This window comes from Maniola hyperantus, chromosome 14 (assembly GCF_902806685.2).
Source record: "Maniola hyperantus chromosome 14, iAphHyp1.2, whole genome shotgun sequence".
Taxonomy (NCBI): Eukaryota; Metazoa; Arthropoda; class Insecta; order Lepidoptera; family Nymphalidae; genus Maniola; species Maniola hyperantus.
Genome location: NC_048549.1, coordinates 2137880 through 2158946, shown reverse-complemented (window position 1 = coordinate 2158946; position 21067 = coordinate 2137880). Strand labels below are relative to the sequence as shown.

At 39.1% G+C, this 21067-nt stretch overlaps 1 protein-coding gene and 1 long non-coding RNA gene across 3 annotated transcripts in view; both read right to left on the bottom strand.

Annotated features, from left to right (window-relative positions):
• Positions 1 to 21067, bottom strand: part of LOC138403241 (uncharacterized) — a 251882-nt gene that overhangs the window by 171625 nt on the left and 59190 nt on the right. The window lies entirely within an intron of this gene.
• Positions 8281 to 21067, bottom strand: part of jim — a 59434-nt gene continuing 46647 nt past the window's right edge. The window contains exons 2-3 of one of the 2 annotated variants that reach the window (XM_069502917.1): positions 9559 to 10491; positions 8281 to 9249 (exon numbers count right to left, since the gene is read on the bottom strand). In XM_069502917.1, the coding sequence (XP_069359018.1) occupies positions 8348 to 9249; positions 9559 to 10491 (1835 nt within the window). In that variant the 3' untranslated portion in view covers positions 8281 to 8347. The remainder of the gene's footprint in view (positions 9250 to 9558; positions 10492 to 21067) is intronic. The other variant, XM_069502918.1, reaches the window with a different exon arrangement.

Below are 21067 nucleotides of genomic sequence, written 5' to 3'. Positions count from 1 at the left end.
CTACTGGAAACTTTCAATACAAAACTAATGATCATGTTAAACCACCAGTTTTGATATTGAAGGTTTTTTTAGCAACCTAAATCATTTAGGTACTAAATTGTTTGTTTCATTTATACTTTATTTATTAAACTACATGGGCATTTGAAATGTGTGTGTTTTAATCAAGTTAAGAAATGTCTACATTAGATTTTTCTTTTCGGGTTATCATAGCAATGTCCTAAATCTTATCCACTTTGGATATTGTTTTTCCTATAAAAAATTTGAAACCTAGTCAAGCGGAAACTTATCAAAAGTGCTAGTAGCTTTCAATCAATTAAGTTATGCGAATATTTTACCGCGTCAATTCTAATAACCTCATCATAATAGGCATGGGTTAACAGTGGATGTAGCCTAAATAACGTCTTAATAAAATTATGTGAAAAAATTCGCGCTTTAAAGGTTAAATAAAATTTACCTATGAAAACGATATCGATGGAAGACAATAAACACAATCATATTGTGTCGTTCGACAAAAAAGCGAACAAAACGACATCGAATCCCGCCAGCCCCGGTGGATACATCTGTAGAAACCTAACAACATTGTAAAATTACCAGTCTATTGTCGTATATTACAATAAATATGTACAAGTAATAATATAACAGCACCCATTTCACTGAAACCGTACATCCGAAAACCTACGCCGCCTATTACGCTCCTTGTAAAAAAAAATCTTTGTAATGAGTATATCACGGCTTTGTTGTATAAAATCTATTGTATATCTTGTAAAATCTGTATATCTATTGTACTATATCGGTATAAGTAAACATTTATTGTTAGTAAATAAGTATTGTAGCAAAAATAAGCTGAATAGGCGACGCGCGTTTTGGACGCTCTGAATACTACGCAATAAAATCTTTTACAAAAAATCAATCCAGACTACAAGATCATTATATTCTAATATGTTTTATCTTTTATAAAAAATTCAACAACTTCTTATTTTTATCGTGGAACTGTTTCAACAAGTCTGTATTATGATAAAAATTAATTATTTAATTAATTATTATTTGTTTTTTTTATAATATTTATGACAGCGGTTGGCGAGTGTGGCAGTGTAAGCTTGATGCGGTCGCACCTGAGTAAAAATAATAGGCCATCCATGTTGGCTACCAATTATTTTGTAAACCTACGACAACGTTAATCGTTACAAGTACTAGTCTATGCAAATCAATCGTCAAACTGACAAAATACATAGCTAATTTTAGAGATATTTTTGTCATGAGAAAGCTCATAGTATTATATGCCTCGAACTCATAGGTCGTATTAACTCGCAATAAAAAGACAATCGAAGAGTTACCAATTGTTTTCAAATAGCTAAATTCTCAAACATCGAGTTCGAGTAAAATTCTTTGTCTATGAATTTTTTGGAAAGCATGTATAACGAAATAATAACATCCGCTATTTTAACTTTTTCATGTCACAGTAAGATTTTAGTCCTTATTTTAAAGGTGAACCGTACTTTTGAAATGACAGTTGACCCATAGAGTTAAAATGGCGCATGAGGAGTCACTTTTTACAGACTATCTCTAGGTCATTTGAGACTAAAAAATAGTAGAGTAGTGATTGTAACGATTCTAGAAAAATTAATAAGCAGTCTAACTTAGACTTAGACTGTCTAAGCAATACATAATTATTATAAAATATAATACACAATAAAACGCAGAAACAAATGTGTATATTGCACTCAAACGCAGTCACTGCGTTATTTAATTCTTTTAAAAACTATATAATGTAGTGCAAATAACCGGAAACGATAACCGAAAAACATCTGAAACACATTGTAAAACCTCACAAGATAATAAAGACTATGTCAAATATGGAAGACAATTAAATAATTCGTAGCCAACTATCGAAATAATACGTTCCATTTTACTTAACTACGCGTGGTTTGTTTGTATATTATACATAGGTAGAGATAGATTAAATTACATTCGATTTATTAAAGGGTTACCATGTAATAAATTGTGCACGTTTCGAAAAGGTATTGCCATGTTTAAAAAATTTAAACTCGCAAAATATTATTCATCTTTTCGCTAGATGTACATAAGAGTGGTTAACATAAAATATTATTTTATATACTTAACTATTAAGAGTTGTAAATGGTTGTCACTTAGAACCGAATGCACAATTTCTGCATATTGTATGAACATTGAAAATCACTAATACGTTATAGAGGTTGACCGAATACTGTAAAAAATTTAGAAAACTCTGTTATACAGATCATTAATAATCCAAAATGCACAAAATTACAGCTTTCCTTTTCTGCAGAGAAAAAAAACGAAAAGGATAGCATCACTTTTAGTGTTATCACTAAATAGTTTACTTAAAGTTTTCTTACATAATTAAAATAAAATCCAGGTTTAACTTTCCCAGGGAAACTATACCAGGCTTTATACGCAATAAAACTCATCCTTTTAATAAATCTAATTACTTTTCATCAAGTAATAATTTAAATTATTATTATAAAATATGCTGCTGTCAAAATTAAATTTGTACCTACTTAATTTACCGGTAGCTACTCCACGGCTTTTTGAAACAACTTAAACATTATAATATTCAAAATGTTCGATCAACCTCGTTCAATTTATAGACTGCTTTTTATTTACAAGTGCAATATAATCTTCATCTGTCTGTTATCGAAATAAAATCAGTTTTTAGACGCAGCCCTGTTCACCATGGGTCAATTAAATCAAAAACGTTTTACAAAAATTAAACGCTACGTTCGGAAACACATTCATAAGATTACAATTTTGTCAAATATTTCTTATATGTAGATTTTATATGCCTGAGATCACTAATAAATGCATTTTATCATAAAGGAATTTGAACTAGCCGGCTACCATTGTGACATATTTTTAAAAATTAAATTTTGACTTTCAACATTTCAGATGATTAATTTTTTTTAACGGTTCCTTTTCTGTGTGCCTAAATTTTTAACTTTTAGGACCTAAGTTCGTCATGGTAGGCGACTAGTTAGAAAAAATATTCCACTACAGGAGTTTCAAATCATCTATACTCTTAACTTAGATTAATAAGGCTTAGACATCAGAATTTGTAAGTTAATGGAAACCATTTATGGTGTCTAACAACCCGGACTATCAGTCTTTATGGTCAAGTGTGTCTTTTACTCGTACATTGAGAGGCTGCAAAATTGCGAAAATTTTACATTTATTGAGTACGTGTAATTTCCTCAATTTCAGCGAAAGTTTTTTAACTGACAACATTCTTTATGCCTGAGTGTAATACAGAGTGTCATCATTGCACGCAAATATCTAAGCTGTTTACTTTCAAGTCGAACTTTTCTCTAAACTTTATTAATCTAAAACACTTAACTAAATTATTTTTTAAGCTTAGCACTGATTATTTTTATTTTTACTTAAACATTGTATTTGATACAATTGACGCTCTCTTGATAATATAAGTATTTAATGCAAAGTATATTTCTCACAATGCAATCTTAATCTCTCCTTTTATTTGTTAACAACTTAAACAATAAGTAAGTATACATAATCGGGTAGCACTCACTATTACTAGGTATAAAGAAAGATAACTTGCAGTTCTTTTTCCTATTAAGCACAGTTAACACATATTGCTTCGGAATTTGATTCCATTTGTTATAGAGAAGCGCAATAAAAATAGGATATAGCATAAATTATAATGGCCATATATAAAAAGCTTTAAAGAGTTGGCTAGTGGAGCTATAAATAAATATTACGTGTTTAATGCTAGGAACATGGTACGAACCTAACTAAATGTCAGTGGTAAAGACTGCAGCAAATTAGATAAGCATGTTTTAAATGAATAATGATCTAGAGCCTAACAAAAAATTTAGAAAAAAAACAACGGACGGCAAATACCTAAATAATAATAATGCATAAATATTCCAATATCGCTTTTTACTAGTAGAAAATGTTGCCAACTTTTTTTGAACATTTTTTTAAGTTTTCTGCTACAGTAGGTATATATAAATGTCACTGACGAGAATAACTCAAGCTTAACAAATAGTATCAAAAGAAAAGCAAAACCGTGCTCTCTAATAATTATTATACAAAAATATTTACTGATACATAAATGACGATAAACTAAGACATGTAACTGTGTATAAGGTATCCCATACATGAGTAATTGAGCAAACAACGTAACGAAATAGTGAGCAATGCCAACAAAATATTTACGGAATCATTATTTTTTAAATATAATTTTTAATCATAAATGAACTCTCTTTAAAAAAATATGCATATTCTGATTTTAAAAGGTCGTTTAAATAATGATTTCTTTCAACAAGGAAACGACCTATTGCATTAAAATAACCGCAATATTGACTTTTTGAGCTTGCAACACTGCCTGTTCAAATGTGATATGTATTTACAATAACCACAGTGGAAAAAATAACTTCGCTAAAATTAACGTACCCTTACTTTGTTGTATAGAGACACAGGAAAAGTTGAGAAAAATTGACATATTAATATTGATATTCAATTTTTCACCACTCGTGTCTCGCTTAAGTTACAAAATCCTGTCTCCATGATACTTAGGTACTTAGCACGTTGCAATACGACACTATAATTTAAGTCTATTCCACATTTTTACCTTTAATAATATTGTTTGTAATAAATGTATAAAATATCATCTTTAATCTCTGTATACTTAATCACCTTTGTTTATATTTAAAAATTAAATCCATTTGTATTCGGTATAAAAATCTAATAATATAAATTTGAGGTTATTTCTCGGCTATGGCACTGTGTTGTATTTATGTATTCAAACTTGCTACGGCCCCGAGCGCCGCTCCCGACGACTTTCAACAGAAATATTTAACCGTAAACTGTATAAAAATACTTATAGCTATTATTGTTATAAGGCTGCTGTATTGTGGTAGGTATAATTAAAATATAATATAAGGTTGAATTTTTTTCGTCTGGTCACATTCGTTATTGGCGGTTACATTCGAGCAGAGAGCTTGTCTTATGGTTCAGATATGTGCGACGGAATGGTACAGCTCTACAAGCACGACTTTTCTAGAGATGACTATGGGTATGTTACTGCTATATCATTCTGCAACATTTGATTCTTCATTTGCCAGATCAGTTCTTGTTTACGTCAAGAAAAGTTGCGCCTGTATAGCACGTAAAATTGTAACAGATTATGTCACAAATACATTTTTTTCTTTACAAATTCTTCGTCGAATGTCTCAACGCAGCCAGAGAAGAAAATTAGAACCTTTAAAAACTGATTCCTAGTCTATTGTATGTGTACACATCGGGAGCGGTACATAGGCCCTTAGGAGGATCACATTATTATGCTGTGGAAAATTTTAGTCACGGAAGATAACTGTATCAAATTTTCTTCGATAATGGTGTTTTTTTTCGTTTTTCATTTGTAAACCTCCAAAAGTTTGATAGGAAAAGTAATCAGAAACTTAAACTTGACGGAATGGTCTACCAGTTTTGAAGTCAACTTTTTAGACAGAAATTGTCTTTTTGAACTTAGATATTCTAATTTCGAACCGTTCCTTTAACCAAATGTTCTGTTGATAATTCGATCGAGAACGAAGTTCTGGATTTTGTTTCAATCATTGCCGAGTGAAATGATTGGCTCTGGGTCCATAACCAGCCAGAGTTTGGTTGAAGCCTTTCTGTATGATTTCAACGTTCCTTTTTAGCTACGATTTTAGCAAAAGATTATGTATAATCGTTTTCGTCTTCGGCCAAAAACTTACAATAAATATTCATTTTTCCCAGTTCTGTAGTCGCGTCGCGTCATTCATAAAAAAGTTGGCCTTCAAAACTGGTCTGCTTATAATTTTTCATAACTGTCCAATGAGCGCAAATTTGATAAGAGTTTAATTTACAGATTCCACTAAAAATAATATTGCGTGTCACCTTGATCTGTGACAAATCATAATAGTTTTCATCCGAGTGTTTGTGACTCCAATACTCCCACTTGCACTCTATTACACTACTAGTTAATACGTAACATTCCTTATGCGGTAGGAAAACGAAACCATCACAATAATATCGTAAAAATAAGCTATATAAGTCGTCTATAGATGCAAATAGAGATGATAAAACGTCAAAGAGCCTGTCGGAGCTCCCCGTCGCTGTTTCACAGTTTATAGTCACTGAAGACTTGAAGGAGCGCTTAGGGTCTTCTCTCATTGGCGTTGTGCGAGATTGTTTAAAGCGATGATTTGTGATCGTGCTTGTAAGTTGCAACACGCTCGCAAACCGCCAGTGTGATAGAACCCTTAGCAACGACATAATAACAAAGCTGATATATTTCATATATCATTTCTCTGCTCGAAACTTATATTACACCGTCATTCGTAATTAAATAAATGTGGAGGTCTAAGTCTACCTGTATCTATTGTGGACGCGAAATGACCGAGGCCTTGTTCAGCGAAGCGACGTTCCGACAAGCTCGCAAATTCATATATATCTTTATTCTTCCTATAATTAAGTTTATTTCGCGATGAATGATCGAATTGCTTGGTAATTCGAATGACGATAGTCTAAGCTAAAATTAAGTGAAACATTCAGCGCAGGCCACACCGCGAGCTAAATTAACTTTATTTAGCTTAGTTCACATACCTAGGTAAGGCGTCTTTACATGCTTTGCAAAGCTAAACTAAGCGAACTAACGGAACTATGTGAGTAAGCTAACCCGAGGATGCCAGTCAAGCTAACTGTCGCCTGTCACGCGGGGGTGAAGGGCGGCCCTCGTCCATTACAATATGATCTTGCATCTGATTCTAGTATCCTTTGTTATTCTGACTCGCGCGCATCTGCGTGCGTGCGCGTCGACTGGTACTCCATCATGTCACTAAACCCTACGTTTATCTTTAGTTGTCAGTGTGAAGCCAGAAAGTTTAGCTTGCCTAGCTTTGCTTAGCTCACATGTGCGGTGTTTAGCGTAAACTAAACTTAGCGAAGTTAAGTTAGCATTGCTTGCCGTGTGGCCTGCACTTTACTCTGGCATATCCTCGCTCCGAGCCGGACTACGCGTATTAAAAGCACTTGGCGACATCACACACGTTACCGATCTGGTAAAATTCGCTAATCTCACTCATTAATTACTTTACCCAATCAGTCAAGATGCCACGCCGGGGACTCCCCGGCTGGCTTCAAACAATTACTAAAATTCAATTTAGGAACATAAAGGTTTTTAAGTTTGGCAATTTCGAGTCGACATCAACAAAAGGAAGCTAAAACGAAAACAAAAAGTTCAAAACATTCACTCGACTCCAAAAGGATTCACAATCACGTTTCGTCACATTACACCAATTTTATATGCTAAGTGAGCGAAATAGACGCCTATATCCTACCTAGCTATCACAGTCCTTTCTCAGTCTGACCCTTTCCACGCCCTAAATGCATCTCCCCGTATGTCATGTCGTTGAAAAAACTGGTAACAACCTAAACTAGGCCTATCATTAGATGCGGACAGAATAAATTCAAGTTATTAGATTATTTGGCACCTCCAGTGCGATGGACTTCTTGATGACGACTTGTTCTATAGAAGTAACAGAATATTCGTAAGTACTATTAAAAAATATGTATGATGGCAATAGGTAACCTACGTTTTTGGTTTACATTGTTGCTATAATTTTCTGCTGCAATTTACTGCATCGTTTCTCCAACACGCTCTGGGCTAAGTTTTAACGATTAACTATATTTAACTTAAGAGAAATTTTGAGCATCATTTCTTCAATTTTCTCACCCTACTTTAACCGCCAGATTTTATAATCCTAATATTTCTAAATCATATTAAAATAATATCTAAAAAATATGTATATTTATTACAAATAGGCACAACGATGTACCGAAAGCATTCATCGCGAAATACTGTTGTAATGTGGTAAAAGAGCAAATCTTATTTCTTTATATTTCAACGAAGAGTTTTAAATCTAATCTCTGGTTCGATTCGCTTAGATTTTGACGGACATTTCGACCGTGTCGACTGAAGAATCACCGAGAAACCTAACTCTTACGTGGTAACTTAATATTACGGGGCAAAAATGCTATCTATACTTGCTTTCTGAACGGTAACACTATTAATGGTGTACACAGTCTTCAACTGTACATTCGCGACAGAACTTCGATAGAGTATAAAGAATATCGTTATTTACAGATCGAAGCGTGTTTTACAGCGATCCGTCGTTTGTATCTTGTTATCTTGTAAAGCTCGCGGGTGCGAGTCGTATACTGAGCGGCCGCCGCCCGCCTAGTTGTAGAGACGGTCGGAGATGTAGAGGTCGTGGTGCGGCGTGTGCGGCGCGTGCGGCGGATGCGGCCACCGCGGGGGCGCGGGTCACTGCGCGGGCAGGCACGCCACGCCCGGCCCTACCGCCGGCTTGAAGTCCGCGCCGGAGGCGGGGAACTGCTGGAAGGGTGGTGCGTAGCACTGCGGGAAGTAGAGCTCTGGCTTGACGACGGCGGCGGCGGGCGGCAACGGCCGCGGCGTCTTGGCGTCCGCGCGCCGCGCTTTGGCCGCATGCGGGTTCATGTGGTTGTCGATGTGCTTCTTCACCTCCGGCTCGGTGGCGAAGCGCCGCCGGCAGTTGGGCATGGGGCAGCAGAAGGGCCGGTCGCCCTGGTGCGTCCGCGTGTGCTGGTCCAGGATCGCCTTCTGCCTGAAGTCCTTCCCGCATTGCGTGCACTTGTACGGCTTCTCGCCGGTGTGGATTCGCAAATGCTGGTTGAGAATCGTCCGTTGCCGGAAAAATCGCGGGCAGTACACGCATCCGTAAGGTTTCTCGTTCGTGTGAATGCGGAGGTGTTGCGTCAAATGTGACTGTTGCCGGAAGCGCTTGCCGCACTCCGGACACGGGTAGGGCCGCGATTCTATATGTATGCAACCGTGTTGAAGCAACGTCGATTTCTGCTTGAATTCCTTTTGACAGATCGGACAGCGGACGTACAGCGGCATCGCTCGGCCGCCTAGCACGTCGGGGAGTTTTCCGCCTTTCAGATACTGAAGCGACAGACTGGAGCCGAAGACGGCGTGGTTGAGGCCTTTCGTGTCCTTGAAGTAGGCGGGGTACTGCGCCGTGTCCCCGGGCGAGAAGCACGAGCCGCGCTGGTCGCCGTTGGGGCCGTCGTCGCCGAAGGTCGACTGCACCTCCTCCTTGTTCTCGTCGGGCGGGAACGGGACGTCCTGCGGCCACAACGTCGGCGTCGTCCCGTTCTTGAAGATTAGGTGCGGTGACACGTCTGCAAAATTGAACATTTCGGTCAGTCACTAGTCTGATTCGTCCTCATGAGGATAATCGACGAGTGGGTTAATCGAACTGAGGACGGTTACGGGAGCGTCCGGCGATCGGTTCCGCGTCTCGCGAGCGCCCCCGAAGCGGGCGACGAGGGGACCGAAAATTTGTCTGATAGGAAGGCCAATGGATGCGAGACCGAGTCGAACGGGTTCGGGGCGGCGGGGATCGCTCGCGGCGCCGGCAGGGACGCACGTCGCTGCGGGTGCCGCGTGCGGGGAGTGGGGCGGGGCATATATGTGTGAATAGCGCTCGCCTTGGTGTGTGCGGACGTGCTGGTTCAGGATGGCCTTCTGGCGGAAATGTTTGCCGCACTCGCCGCACGTATAGGGCTTCTCACCGGAATGGATGCGCAGGTGCTGGTTGAGGATGGCGCGCTGACGGAACGAGCGCGGGCAGTACACGCACGCGTACGGTTTCTCGTTGGCGTGGATGCGGAGGTGCTGCGTGAGGTGAGACTGCTGCCGGAACCGCTTGCCGCACTCCGGGCACCCGTACGGTCGCGAGTCTGTGTGGATACGCTCGTGCTGCAGCAGCGTGGATTTCTGCTTGAAGTCTTTGCCGCAAGTCAGGCACTTGAACAGGCGGAGTTCGGAATTGGGGTTGTGCTTCCGCGGCTTGGGCTGCTCCGGCTGGACGATGTCTGGCAAGTGGCGCAGGTCGGGCGTCGCGTACTGGTCCAGCGGGCCTTCTAAAGATAGCACTCCTCCGTTTTGCTTCAAGTAGTGTAAAGGGAAGCCTCCAGTTCCGAGCATGTGGCTCGTGGGTCTGGTCTCCTTGAAGTATGGCGTGTACTGCTGTTGTAGGTCCGGTTGGGGGACGAAGCAGGGCGTTCTGTCGAGGTGGTCCTGCGACGGGGGTTGTGGTTGTGATTGGTTCTGGAGCTGCTGCTCGACCTGCATGTGGTCGGGGGAGGTCTGCTGCTGCGCCTGCTGCTGGGCTTGTTGCTGGGCTTGCTGCTGCGCGAGCTGTTGGGCAGCCTCGTCCGCCGCGGGGTCGGTGGGGGGCGCGGGCGGGTAGGGCGAGGGTGCGGGCGACGCGAGCTGCGGCTCGGGCTGTGGGCTGGGCCCGCCGGGGCTCTGGTGCTGCATGGCCTGGTAGCCGCCGTCCAGCACGGCGCCGCCCCACTGCGTGCCAGGCGGAGCGCGCTCCACGCCATCTTTGTACAGCACGTAAGGCGCTGTCGTATCTGCAAACAAAAAAAAGATATTAACCACTGATTTATTGATTAATATGATAACGACCACCATGTCGCGGTGGCTGGCGCTGTGCTCTTTGTGTGGGAGATCCCGGCTTTATATATGGGAAAATAAAATTTCCAAATTGGCTTAGTTCTCTCTGTCGCCAATTGCGGATTGGCAGACTATACCTGGGGAACTCTCAGGCTTCCTCACGATGTTTTCCTTCATCGTTAAAACAAATTATATTTAATTGTTTAAAACGCACATAACAGAAAAGATAAAGGTGCGTGCCCGAGAAGAACCAGCAAGAATCTCGGCGGTTGTTCTTTTAAAATAAAAAATATTCCTAAACTTTAGATAAAACTATAGGCAGTCGTAGCTCGTAAATCAGCGGAATGTGATTTTAAATCGGCAGAAGCTATAAGCGAGGCTGGCGTGCAGTCGCCGCGACGTCGCGTGCCGTCGCCGCTTCAACACTCGCTGCCAAATAAGAATTTAATAAAATGTCACATTGCACACCGGGCGAGACATTGTTGATGGTTACATCGCTTCGTTTTGTGATATACCTACACAGTATATATAAGTCCCGCAAATTGCTAATGCGCTGGAACCATGTCTCATTAACATCGAAATGACGTCATATTGACTATACCATCAGCTCGAAAATTCATTCTATATATTCATGAACCGTAGGTACCTAATAGGTGTAGAGAGTTGAAATTTTCACTGAGTAGGTATGTATTTGTATTGCCGTTCTTACAATCAAAGTTAAAATTTTAAAATGGCTGCCATGCTAATTAAAAAAAAATAAAAAGTATAAAGTGTTTATCTTGTATGATGGTACGGAACCCTTCGTGGGCGAGTCCGACTCGCACTTGACTGATTTTATTTAATCTACCTTACTCGCCCGGTTCGAACAGTCAAATCCTTAGGTTTTAAACAATACCTGAAGAAGCATAAATAAAACATTTTGTTAAGGAAAAACTAAGATCTTCAGCAGGATTTTAAACCTAAAATGACGCGGACAAATCCGATGGCAAACCTTAGTTTATTTTAAAAGAACAATAAAAAAAACATAGTGGCAAATCAATCATAATCATTGTGAACACGAACGCAAAAAAGGAAATACAAAATGATCACGGTTTCTAATGATTTGCTTTCTCAATAGATTACATAAAAAACACGCGGGAAAAGGCGACAATTTTCTTTTACCGCCTAAAAGAAAATGCAAATGTCGAGCGATAGACCGGCCATTAGATATCACTCTGACTTTACATACCTACTGCATTAAAATCTGATTGTGAAATAATATGGAAATTCTTATAACTAACTGAAGGAAACAAACATCAATGATTATTTATTATGTAGGTACATATAATGGTTATTAATTACGTAAACTGTGCTAAAGCTATGAGTTTAAAGATAGTCGAATATTTAAATTATAACACGTTATCAGTACCCTTATTATAAATGCGAGTGTGTTTGTTTGTTGGTTTGTCCTTCAATCACGTCGCAACGGAGCAACGGATCGACGTGATTTTTTGCATGGATATAGTTTAACCGTAACACTATGTAGTAATAAGCTTTTCCCAGCCCATTCGTATAACCCACATAGCACAAAGACAGCTCGCATCTCAGATTGTGAAGATGGACATAGGCTACTTTTTATCCCGGAAAATCAAAGAGTTCCCACGGGATTTTTAAAAACCTAAATCCACGCGTACAAAGTCGCGGGCATCAGCTAGTAGGACATATTAATTAGAAACTCAAAAAAAAAAAACAAGAAGCCAGAAAAATTAATCTGTGCAGAAAAGCGCGCCAATTCTAGCCGGAAACGTTTTAAAACCGTTTCATCCATCTTGGCCTGGCGTTCGTTAACAACTTCTTGGATGGGCTAAGCGGGCGATAAAATCGTGCTACTATACCCTTATCGCGGCCACTATCGATTAGTCGATATCTTGATTCGAGATGATCGTGACCCAACTGTTTGGCAGTATAAAATATCCAATTAGTTTACAAGCCTCGATTTATCTCGCAGCCATCGCTTACTTTGACTTTATTCAACTTTATTATCGAATTTTATGATATGAACCTTGAAAGCTCTATTACCCGACTACAAAAAGTGCGTTATGACCGGCTGAGCCGCCCCGGCTACGACCGAATGGAATTTCGGAAAATCTTTTTGTTTTATAGTAGGTAAGTATGGTAATATGGTACCGAGATAGCTCAACGAATTAGCCAGCTGAAGTGGAAGTGGGCAGACCACGTCTGCCGCAGAACCGATGGCCGCTGGGGCAGACGTGTTCTGGAGTGGAGACCGCGTGTCAGCAAGCGCAGTGTGGGACGACCTCCAACCCGCTCGACTGACTGGTAAGAAGGTAGCGGGAAGTGGGTGGATGAGGAAGGCGGAGGATCGTGTGTGGTGGCGCGCTCTTGGGAGGGCCTATGTCTAGCAGTGGACGCAAACAGGCTGATTGATTGATTGATGGTAATATGGTAACCTGCCTGCTAATGAGCTGGGATCTGTTCTCAGAATGAGAAGGATTTGGGCCATAGTCCGGTGGCCTAGTGTGGATTGGCGGACTTCACACATCTTTAAGAACATTATGGAGAACATTATGGAGAACATTCAGGCAGGTTTCTTCACGATCCTTTACCATTAAAACATCTAATTAGTAGTAGTAAAGTAATGGTGATAACTATTTTTGCCAACCTAAAACTAAAACTCATAAGGTTTCAAATGCCCGTGGTCTGGGAAGTAGTAGAAAATAGCTAAGTGCGAAAAAATTTAGGAAGAAAACCGATGAAGGGCGAGTTCCGTATCATCGAACAGCATTATGTACTTTTTACATTTTCAAATTTTTATTATTTGTTAGCGGCAATAGAAACACATATTTCTGTAAAAATTTCAAATCTACCTATTACCTACGGTTCATGAGATATAGCCCGCTGACCGACAGACAGACGGACATTCGGGTATGGAACCCTAAAATATATTTTAATTTCACTATTTAAAAGTTAAGACAATAGGATCAAAGTAAACCGTGGACTTATTCTCGATGTACATTAGCAATATTTATGGCCATAGCGAAACCTGACGCATAAAGCTCGGTGCACACATTACCGTGCACGATACATCTTTTCATGTGCCATGAGACAAAGATTTATAGTCGAATAACATCTGTTTATAATCTCCGGATAAATAATACGGGAGGAAACGCGAGAGCGACCAAATGATTTCTTCACTTGACAGCGATGTTTTAATGACGTGTAGTACGGCTTTAGCCTTTAAATCTTGTATCTTTGGCCGGATGCCTCCACATGTGGGGTGTCATTTCGAATTAAGATTTTTTGTCTTAACCCTTTTTAAATTATAGCGTTCGAATGACGTAGGATCTTATGGGAATGCATTTACCCCTTTCCTACGTCTCGTAAGTTACTATAACGAACTTTCCCGCGTTAAGTTTTTTTTAAATTAAAGATGTGACGCAAACGGCCTTTTATTTTCATTTTAGTGATGCAATGAGTGACAGCACTCTTTAATGTTTCGAGTTTGTGGGTTACACATGGTGAGAATGTTTCGTATAAAATTATATTGTCAGAAAGTTAGGCGAGTATAAATTTTATATGTTCAAGGATTATAATTATTTTATGGCTTGTATTTCATAAAAGCACCAAGTAGAGTCGTACCCATCCATGTTATAAATGCGAAAGTGTGTTTGTTGGTTGGTTTATCGGTTCAACGGATCTATGTGATTTTTGCTACGATGGGTAAAGTTTTTTTTAAATCTTTATTTAAAGAGCTTGGTCGCTTATGCGACTATGTCACTCGGTAAAGGTTACATAAATTTATGTATATTGTATTTCGTTCCGTCTTAATTTTACTGCACTTATATTTAAAGGTCTATCAGTTAGTTCCAAATTCCCTAAAAATATATTTACGCTACCAGTACTTACCATCTTAAAATACTATTAGCAATTAAAAATCCTATGCCTTATAGAAAAACCTGCAGAGTGACATAGACTACTTTTTATCCCGGAAAATCAATACAAAAGCCTAAATACACGCGGACGAAGTCGTAGGTTATGGGTAACAGGTATAAGTCACGCAAATTGCTATTGCGCTGGAACCATGTCTCATTAACATCGAAATTTTGACGTCAACCAAAATAAAAATATACTATCAGCTCGAAACTTCAGTCTAGCACTAGACTGATCCATACTAATTTATTAAATACGAAAGTGTGCCCGTCTGTCCGCTAGCTTTTTACGGCTCATCCGTTTAGCCCATTTTGACAAAAATTTTTAGAGAGAAAGTAGCAGGAAAGTAGAGATATTTTGCATTTCGGGCACGGACAACTCTTAGGCTACTTTTTATCTCGGGAAAATCGAAGAGTATCGATAGAGACGAAGGGGCGTCATCTAGTAAGTTTATAGAGTAATTGTTCAATTTATCCCCTTCGGGACATGGACTGCGTCGACCATACAGCCTGGTAAGTCGTAAGAGATGAGTTTTTACCAAATATTAAATTAGTTTTTTTTGGTGTATCCTGTATTCTTACTCTCTATAATTTTGTTAACAATAATTGACTTTTTTTGACTATCTTGTGACTAGAAAAGTTGTGACTAATTTTATCAAAACTATGTACACGCTGTTAGGTACCATATCATAAGTCATAACATATTGCATGCTAATAGGCAGAATTTGGCTGTACCTTTTTGTTTTGTAATATCTGCACTGTCTACCCATATTCGCAATAAAGAAATTTGAATTTGAATTTGAATTTGAATAAAGTTGTTTATTACTATTATTCAAGATTAAATGAAAGAAAAAACTATTTTATGAAAGGTATGCCCTTATATTTTAAGTTATAGAAATATTATGATTGTTTATCGCGAACAGCGGACAATTTCATATGGTTGTATTGTATAAAAAGCGGTAGGAATGTAAGTCAGTGAGGTGCGCGAGTCGCGAGGTGATCAAGTGCGGCCCAAACTGGTCCGAGACGAACCGCCCCTTCCTGCGTTTGATCCTGCTGCCAGTACAGACAGCAGAACAAGTTCTGCAAATTACAAACATACAAAATTTTACAGACATTTTATTTATTTTTTATTTTATTTTATTTTATTTGACTAACCAACAACATTTACACATACACAAGTATTTACATACATAAGGATTTATAACTAAAGGACACATAGCATAAACGTTAACAACTGGCTAGTACAAAAGATTTAGGTACAACTAGCTTATGCTCGCGACTTCGTCCGCGTGGACTACAAAATTTCAAAACCCTATTTCACCCCCTTAGGAGTTGAATTTTCAAAAATCCTTTCTTAGCGGATGCCTACGTCATAATAGCTATCTGCATGCCAAATTTCAGCCTGATCCGTCCAGTAGTTTGAGCTGTGCGTTGATAGATCAGTCAGTCAGTCAGTCAGTCAGTCACCTTCTCCTTTTATATATATAGATGATGTTATGACTTTAAAAGGCAGTAAAGTAAAGCAAAATGTAATTTTAAAACATTACACAGCAAAGTTCAAAATTTATTGATTTTTGTTTTTGTTGTCGGACCTCCATTTTATTTCTTTAGGGATTGAATTTTCAAAATCCTTTATTAGCGGATGTCTATCTCATAATGGCTATCTGCATGCCAAACTTTAGCCCGATCCGTCCAGTAGTTTGAGCTGTGCGCTGATAGATTAGTCAGTTAGTCGGCTTTTCCTTTTGGAAGACAACTAGTGTATCTTTTGCTACGTGTCTGTGACTCTACAACCCGCGCCGGTTCAGAATGCAGCTTCCAGAGAAGAGTCGGCAAGAAACTCAGCAGTTGCTCATTTGAAATCATAAATGTTACAATATAATAACTACACCGTTTTGGGCAACTGAAAGAAAGAAAGAAACTGAAACTGAGTGCTTCCAATGTCAACGAGTGAGTAGGATGATTGTTTGTGGTAATTGGTTTAGAGACAGTGTGACTGTGTGTATGTGTGTGTGTGTATGTGCGTGCGTGCAGTAAGTTGGAATCGATGTACTCAGGTAATTTTTTATAGACAGTTCATTCAGACGTCTTTCTATGCCTACTTGTACGAAATTCAAATCCGGATATTAATGCTATTTCGTTTCCAAACATTTAATAAAAAATAATTCGAAAGTTATTAGGGGTATTAAAATAAAAAAATATCAGTAATCTTTTTATCAAACGTCAAAACGCGCGCTTAGTATGCGATATTTTATGAAATAGGTACCGGTGTGTGACGTCACAATCGTTTGACGTGCTTTTTTTAGTGTAATCGATAATTTAAAATGGTAATTACACTTAAAACCAACAAATGACGTGGATTTTACGTATTTTAGAAGACCCTCTATTTAATAATCACTGAGAAATAATTTATTTTTGATGTAGTCAATGTCGACTGTACTTAGAGTTCACGGATGGTTGATCCCGTCACCCGAAGAACAACGCGGCTCACTGGATTAAGCTCCAACAAAGTTACATTTACTGCCCATAAAATTGAATATAACACTTATAATTTACAGCATAAAGCTTAAAAACAATTTTCATAAGTGTTATTTATTATGTTTGTCATCGAGATCGAGAATCGAACGGGTGAAATAACATAATCTACATGAGTTTTTGTTATTCCGTGGTTTGTCCACTGGTTTTTAGACAATTATTTTTGATGACTATCGTCAGACGGTTGGAGTGATGAGTTGTGGTTAATTTTGGGGCTCTCTATGATAAACTTTTCGTTTTAGGGTCCGTAGTAAAACAAGGAATTCCTATAGTTCCGTCCAGCCCGTCTGACTGTCTGTCTGTGTATCACAGCCGTTTCAATGTACCGTCAAAGTTTTTGGCAACTAGCATGACTACGGAACCCTAATTTATGCATGTTATCAGTTATCACACGCACTTGCATAGTTTTTAGGGTTCCGTACCGTAGGAAAAACGGAACCCTTATAGGATCACTTTGTTGTCTGTCTGTCTGTCAAGAATAAAATATAATCTCTATATATAAAAATGAATCGCTGAATGTGTTGCTGATCGCAAATCTCGAGAACAGCTGAACCTTTTTCGCTAATTCTTTTTTTATAATATTCCTTGAAGTACGAGGATGGTTCTTACGGAGAGAAATTTAAAAAATTGTAACCATTAAAAAAAATTGAAGCATCGACTGTTAGAAGGTACGAAGTTCGCCGAGTCAGCTATTAATAGTTATAAAATAGTCTATGCCTTAGTTTGTACAATTGGTAGGTTGTTATTTTAGCGGGTGATTCACGGAACTTGTTTACTTATTGCGATCACAATGAGAACAGGATGCTCCGAGCTGACTCACTGCAGAGTAAACTTCGTTACGTTCAAATGTAAAAGACTTGCCTTTACACAAGTTTAAAAAATGTGTTAAAAGTATGCTCCTAAAAAAAGCATATTATACAGTCGCAGACTATGTAAACGATAAAAAAGCTTGGATTTGACTCGCTCCAGCAATGCACGGGGCTGCAATGGCTTGTATAGTACGGTATAATAACATTGTAAATTGAAAAATTAAAAAGAGCAACCGCCGAGTTTCTTGCTGGTTCTTCTCGGTAGGAACGGCATTCCGAACCAGTGGTAAATTAAAACTACCTGACTATTCATAAGCACTTTTAAAAAGTTTACATGAATAAAAAAACATTCTATTCTATTCTAAAAAAAAAAAGGGGCTTCGAGGAAGGGAGTATCGTTCAAGTACCTAGGCCTCAAAACTTTTGCAGCTTTTGAAACAAGTTCATCCCGTGCAGGGCTCTATAAGTCCCGCAAATTGCTATTGTGCTGTAACCATGTGTCATTAACACCGAAATGACATCATTTTGACGTCAGCCGAAATAAAAATATACCATCAGCTCGAAACTTCAGTCTAGTGCTGACGTCACTAAAATGGCGGCCACGCGCATTAGCGATTTGCGGGACTTATACTAACTTGGAATCCATCTTTCGCTAGTAATCACTGAAATGGACATATACAAGTTACGCTGGAAAACGAGTGCCACACAAAATGATAGTTAATTTTTGTGCCGATTCGAGCGTCCCACCGAGCTTATGACACTATGTTGACAGATGTCTCTTCACCGATATTTAGTTCGGAGTACGCTCACATGACGCTCCCTGTTGCTATCAGCACCGTATTGACTAAAATAAAGTTCTTCCAAAAACAGGTCAGCAATTGCAAGTCCAGTATACTTGTATTAGTAGAGGTCAGTGCTAGCAACGCATCCCATGGAATTTGACATTCAAGACCAGTTGAGTCGATATGATATATGATCTATGGTATGTACAAAGACGTGGTGTTGGTGTTAGGCCAGCCGCCAGGCGATGTGGGAAACAACGTGGAGTTTTAGTTTGTAAGAATCCGACATAACCTCCGTGCCTCCCCGGACGCGGTGGTATCCATGAGGATTTCCCCACGAAAAAAGGTCTAAGTATAGCCCTGATTAGATATTTAGGTAGGTATCAAGCATTAGTTATCTATCTTCTCGTATTTCCTTACTAGCTGATGCCCGCGACTTCGTTCGCGTGGATTTAGGCTTTTAAAAACCTGTGGGAACTCGTTGATTTTCCGGGATAAAAGTAGCCTATGTCACTCTCTAGTTCTTTATCTATACCCATGCAAAAAATCACGTCAATCCGTTGCACCGTTGCGACGTGATTGAAGGACAAACCAACAAACAAACACACTTTCGCATTTATAATAAGGGTAGGTACTGATAAGCGGTAACTTTTTATCGATTCAAAAATCCACGTTACCTATAGTTAGCGAAAGGTAGGAGGTATGTATTTGGATGACTCGAACAGAAGCGACAACACCGGAGTACCCACCCGCTGGAGTGTCCTAGAGGACATTAGCATTTGTCGAAGGGGCGGGCGCCGCGCCGTGCACAGAAATAGCCACCGCGTCACCGGCTAGCTTAGAGCGGCCATACACGAGCAGTCTGAAGCAGTCAAGACTGCCCGCTTCAAGCAGCGACTGCATAGCGGACTACAATCTTCATCTCATTGTCATATTAAGTACTAGCTTATGCCCGCGACTTTGTCCGCGTGGACTACACAAATTTCAAACCCCTATTTTACCCCCTTAGGGGTTGAATTTTCAAAAATCCTTTCTTATAGCTGATGTCTACGTCATAATTGCTATCTGCATGCCAAATTTAAGCCCAATCCGTCCAGTACTTTGAGCTGTGCGTTGATAGATCAGTCAGTCAGTCAGTCAGTCACCTTTTCAATTAATATATTTAGATGATATTATGTACCGCTTTTGTGCAGTCGAGCAGTCAACTGCTCTGGCGTCATAATTATCCACTGATTTCTATATTGCAGTTCTGCAGTTCAATTATTCAAAGTTAAAGTCATTTGTATTATTGTACACTTTTTGATTGTCAATTGTTGAATTTTAAGATAATTGATGTAATGATTATAATTAATTACGCTAACTTAAAACTAAAGCTAACTACGAGGGTTCCAAATGCACCCGGACTGAGGAGAAGCCCACAACAAACTTAGCCGGGTATTCTTTTTATTCAATATCATTTAAAACTTATTGGCATTATGTTCTCAAAGCTGTTAAAGAAACTCATTCCCAAGCTTTCAGATCATTCAAATAATCATTTAGGTACATTGTAATAAGATATTTCAATAACCTTTTCAATGATTAACGTTTCGTATTCCGTTTAATTCCGTTTAATGGAAACTTAATCCGAAAATTCAACCTACAGCATGGATTTAACAGTCAGAATTAAATTCTGTGTATCCACCTGGGGTATAGGGCATAGAGTGAATTACAGCGGAATAACAACTGCAATTGTATTGCTGTTTCGGGGAGTTGAAACTTGAAAATGACTGCTCGAACGGTCCGCGAACATTGTTCTACGATCAACTGCTCATAAACTGCCCGTGTATGACCACACTTAGCCCATCACCGGTTATTGCGAGCCTCTCATTTTAATTGCGTCCAAACACCATTACGATGATTTGTACATTTGTGCCACGTCGCATTTGCCGCGAAATATGATAAATTACCTGTCCTTTGCACAGATTATATACATACCCTACAGATCAACGATCCCTATACTCAATATCTACAGATAATCAAGTTCATATCCATACATGTATATATTAAATAGAGATAAAGTTGGGGTAGAGTAAAAGCAGTGGTAGCCTATAGTAGTTGAGACGTAGACCTCCAAGTCGGGAGGTCGAGGGTTAAATCCTGGGCACGCACCTCAAACTTTTCGGAATTATATTATGTGCGTGACATTTTTAGTTGCTAGTTAGCAACTAAAAATGTCACTTGCTATAACGGTGAAGCGACACATCGTGAGGAAACCTGCATGCCTGAGAGTTCTCCATAATATTCTCAAAGGTGTGTGATGTCTGCCAATCCGTATTTGACTATGGCCGAACCCTTAGAGAGACCCTTATTCAGAGAGGTGACCCATGCTCGGAATTTTCAAATATAAGGTATCTAACAAATGGTATAATTTACAAGAGGATATTTTGTTCTATTCTATATCGCATTCCTTTTATCACAACTTACTCGTAGTTTTTA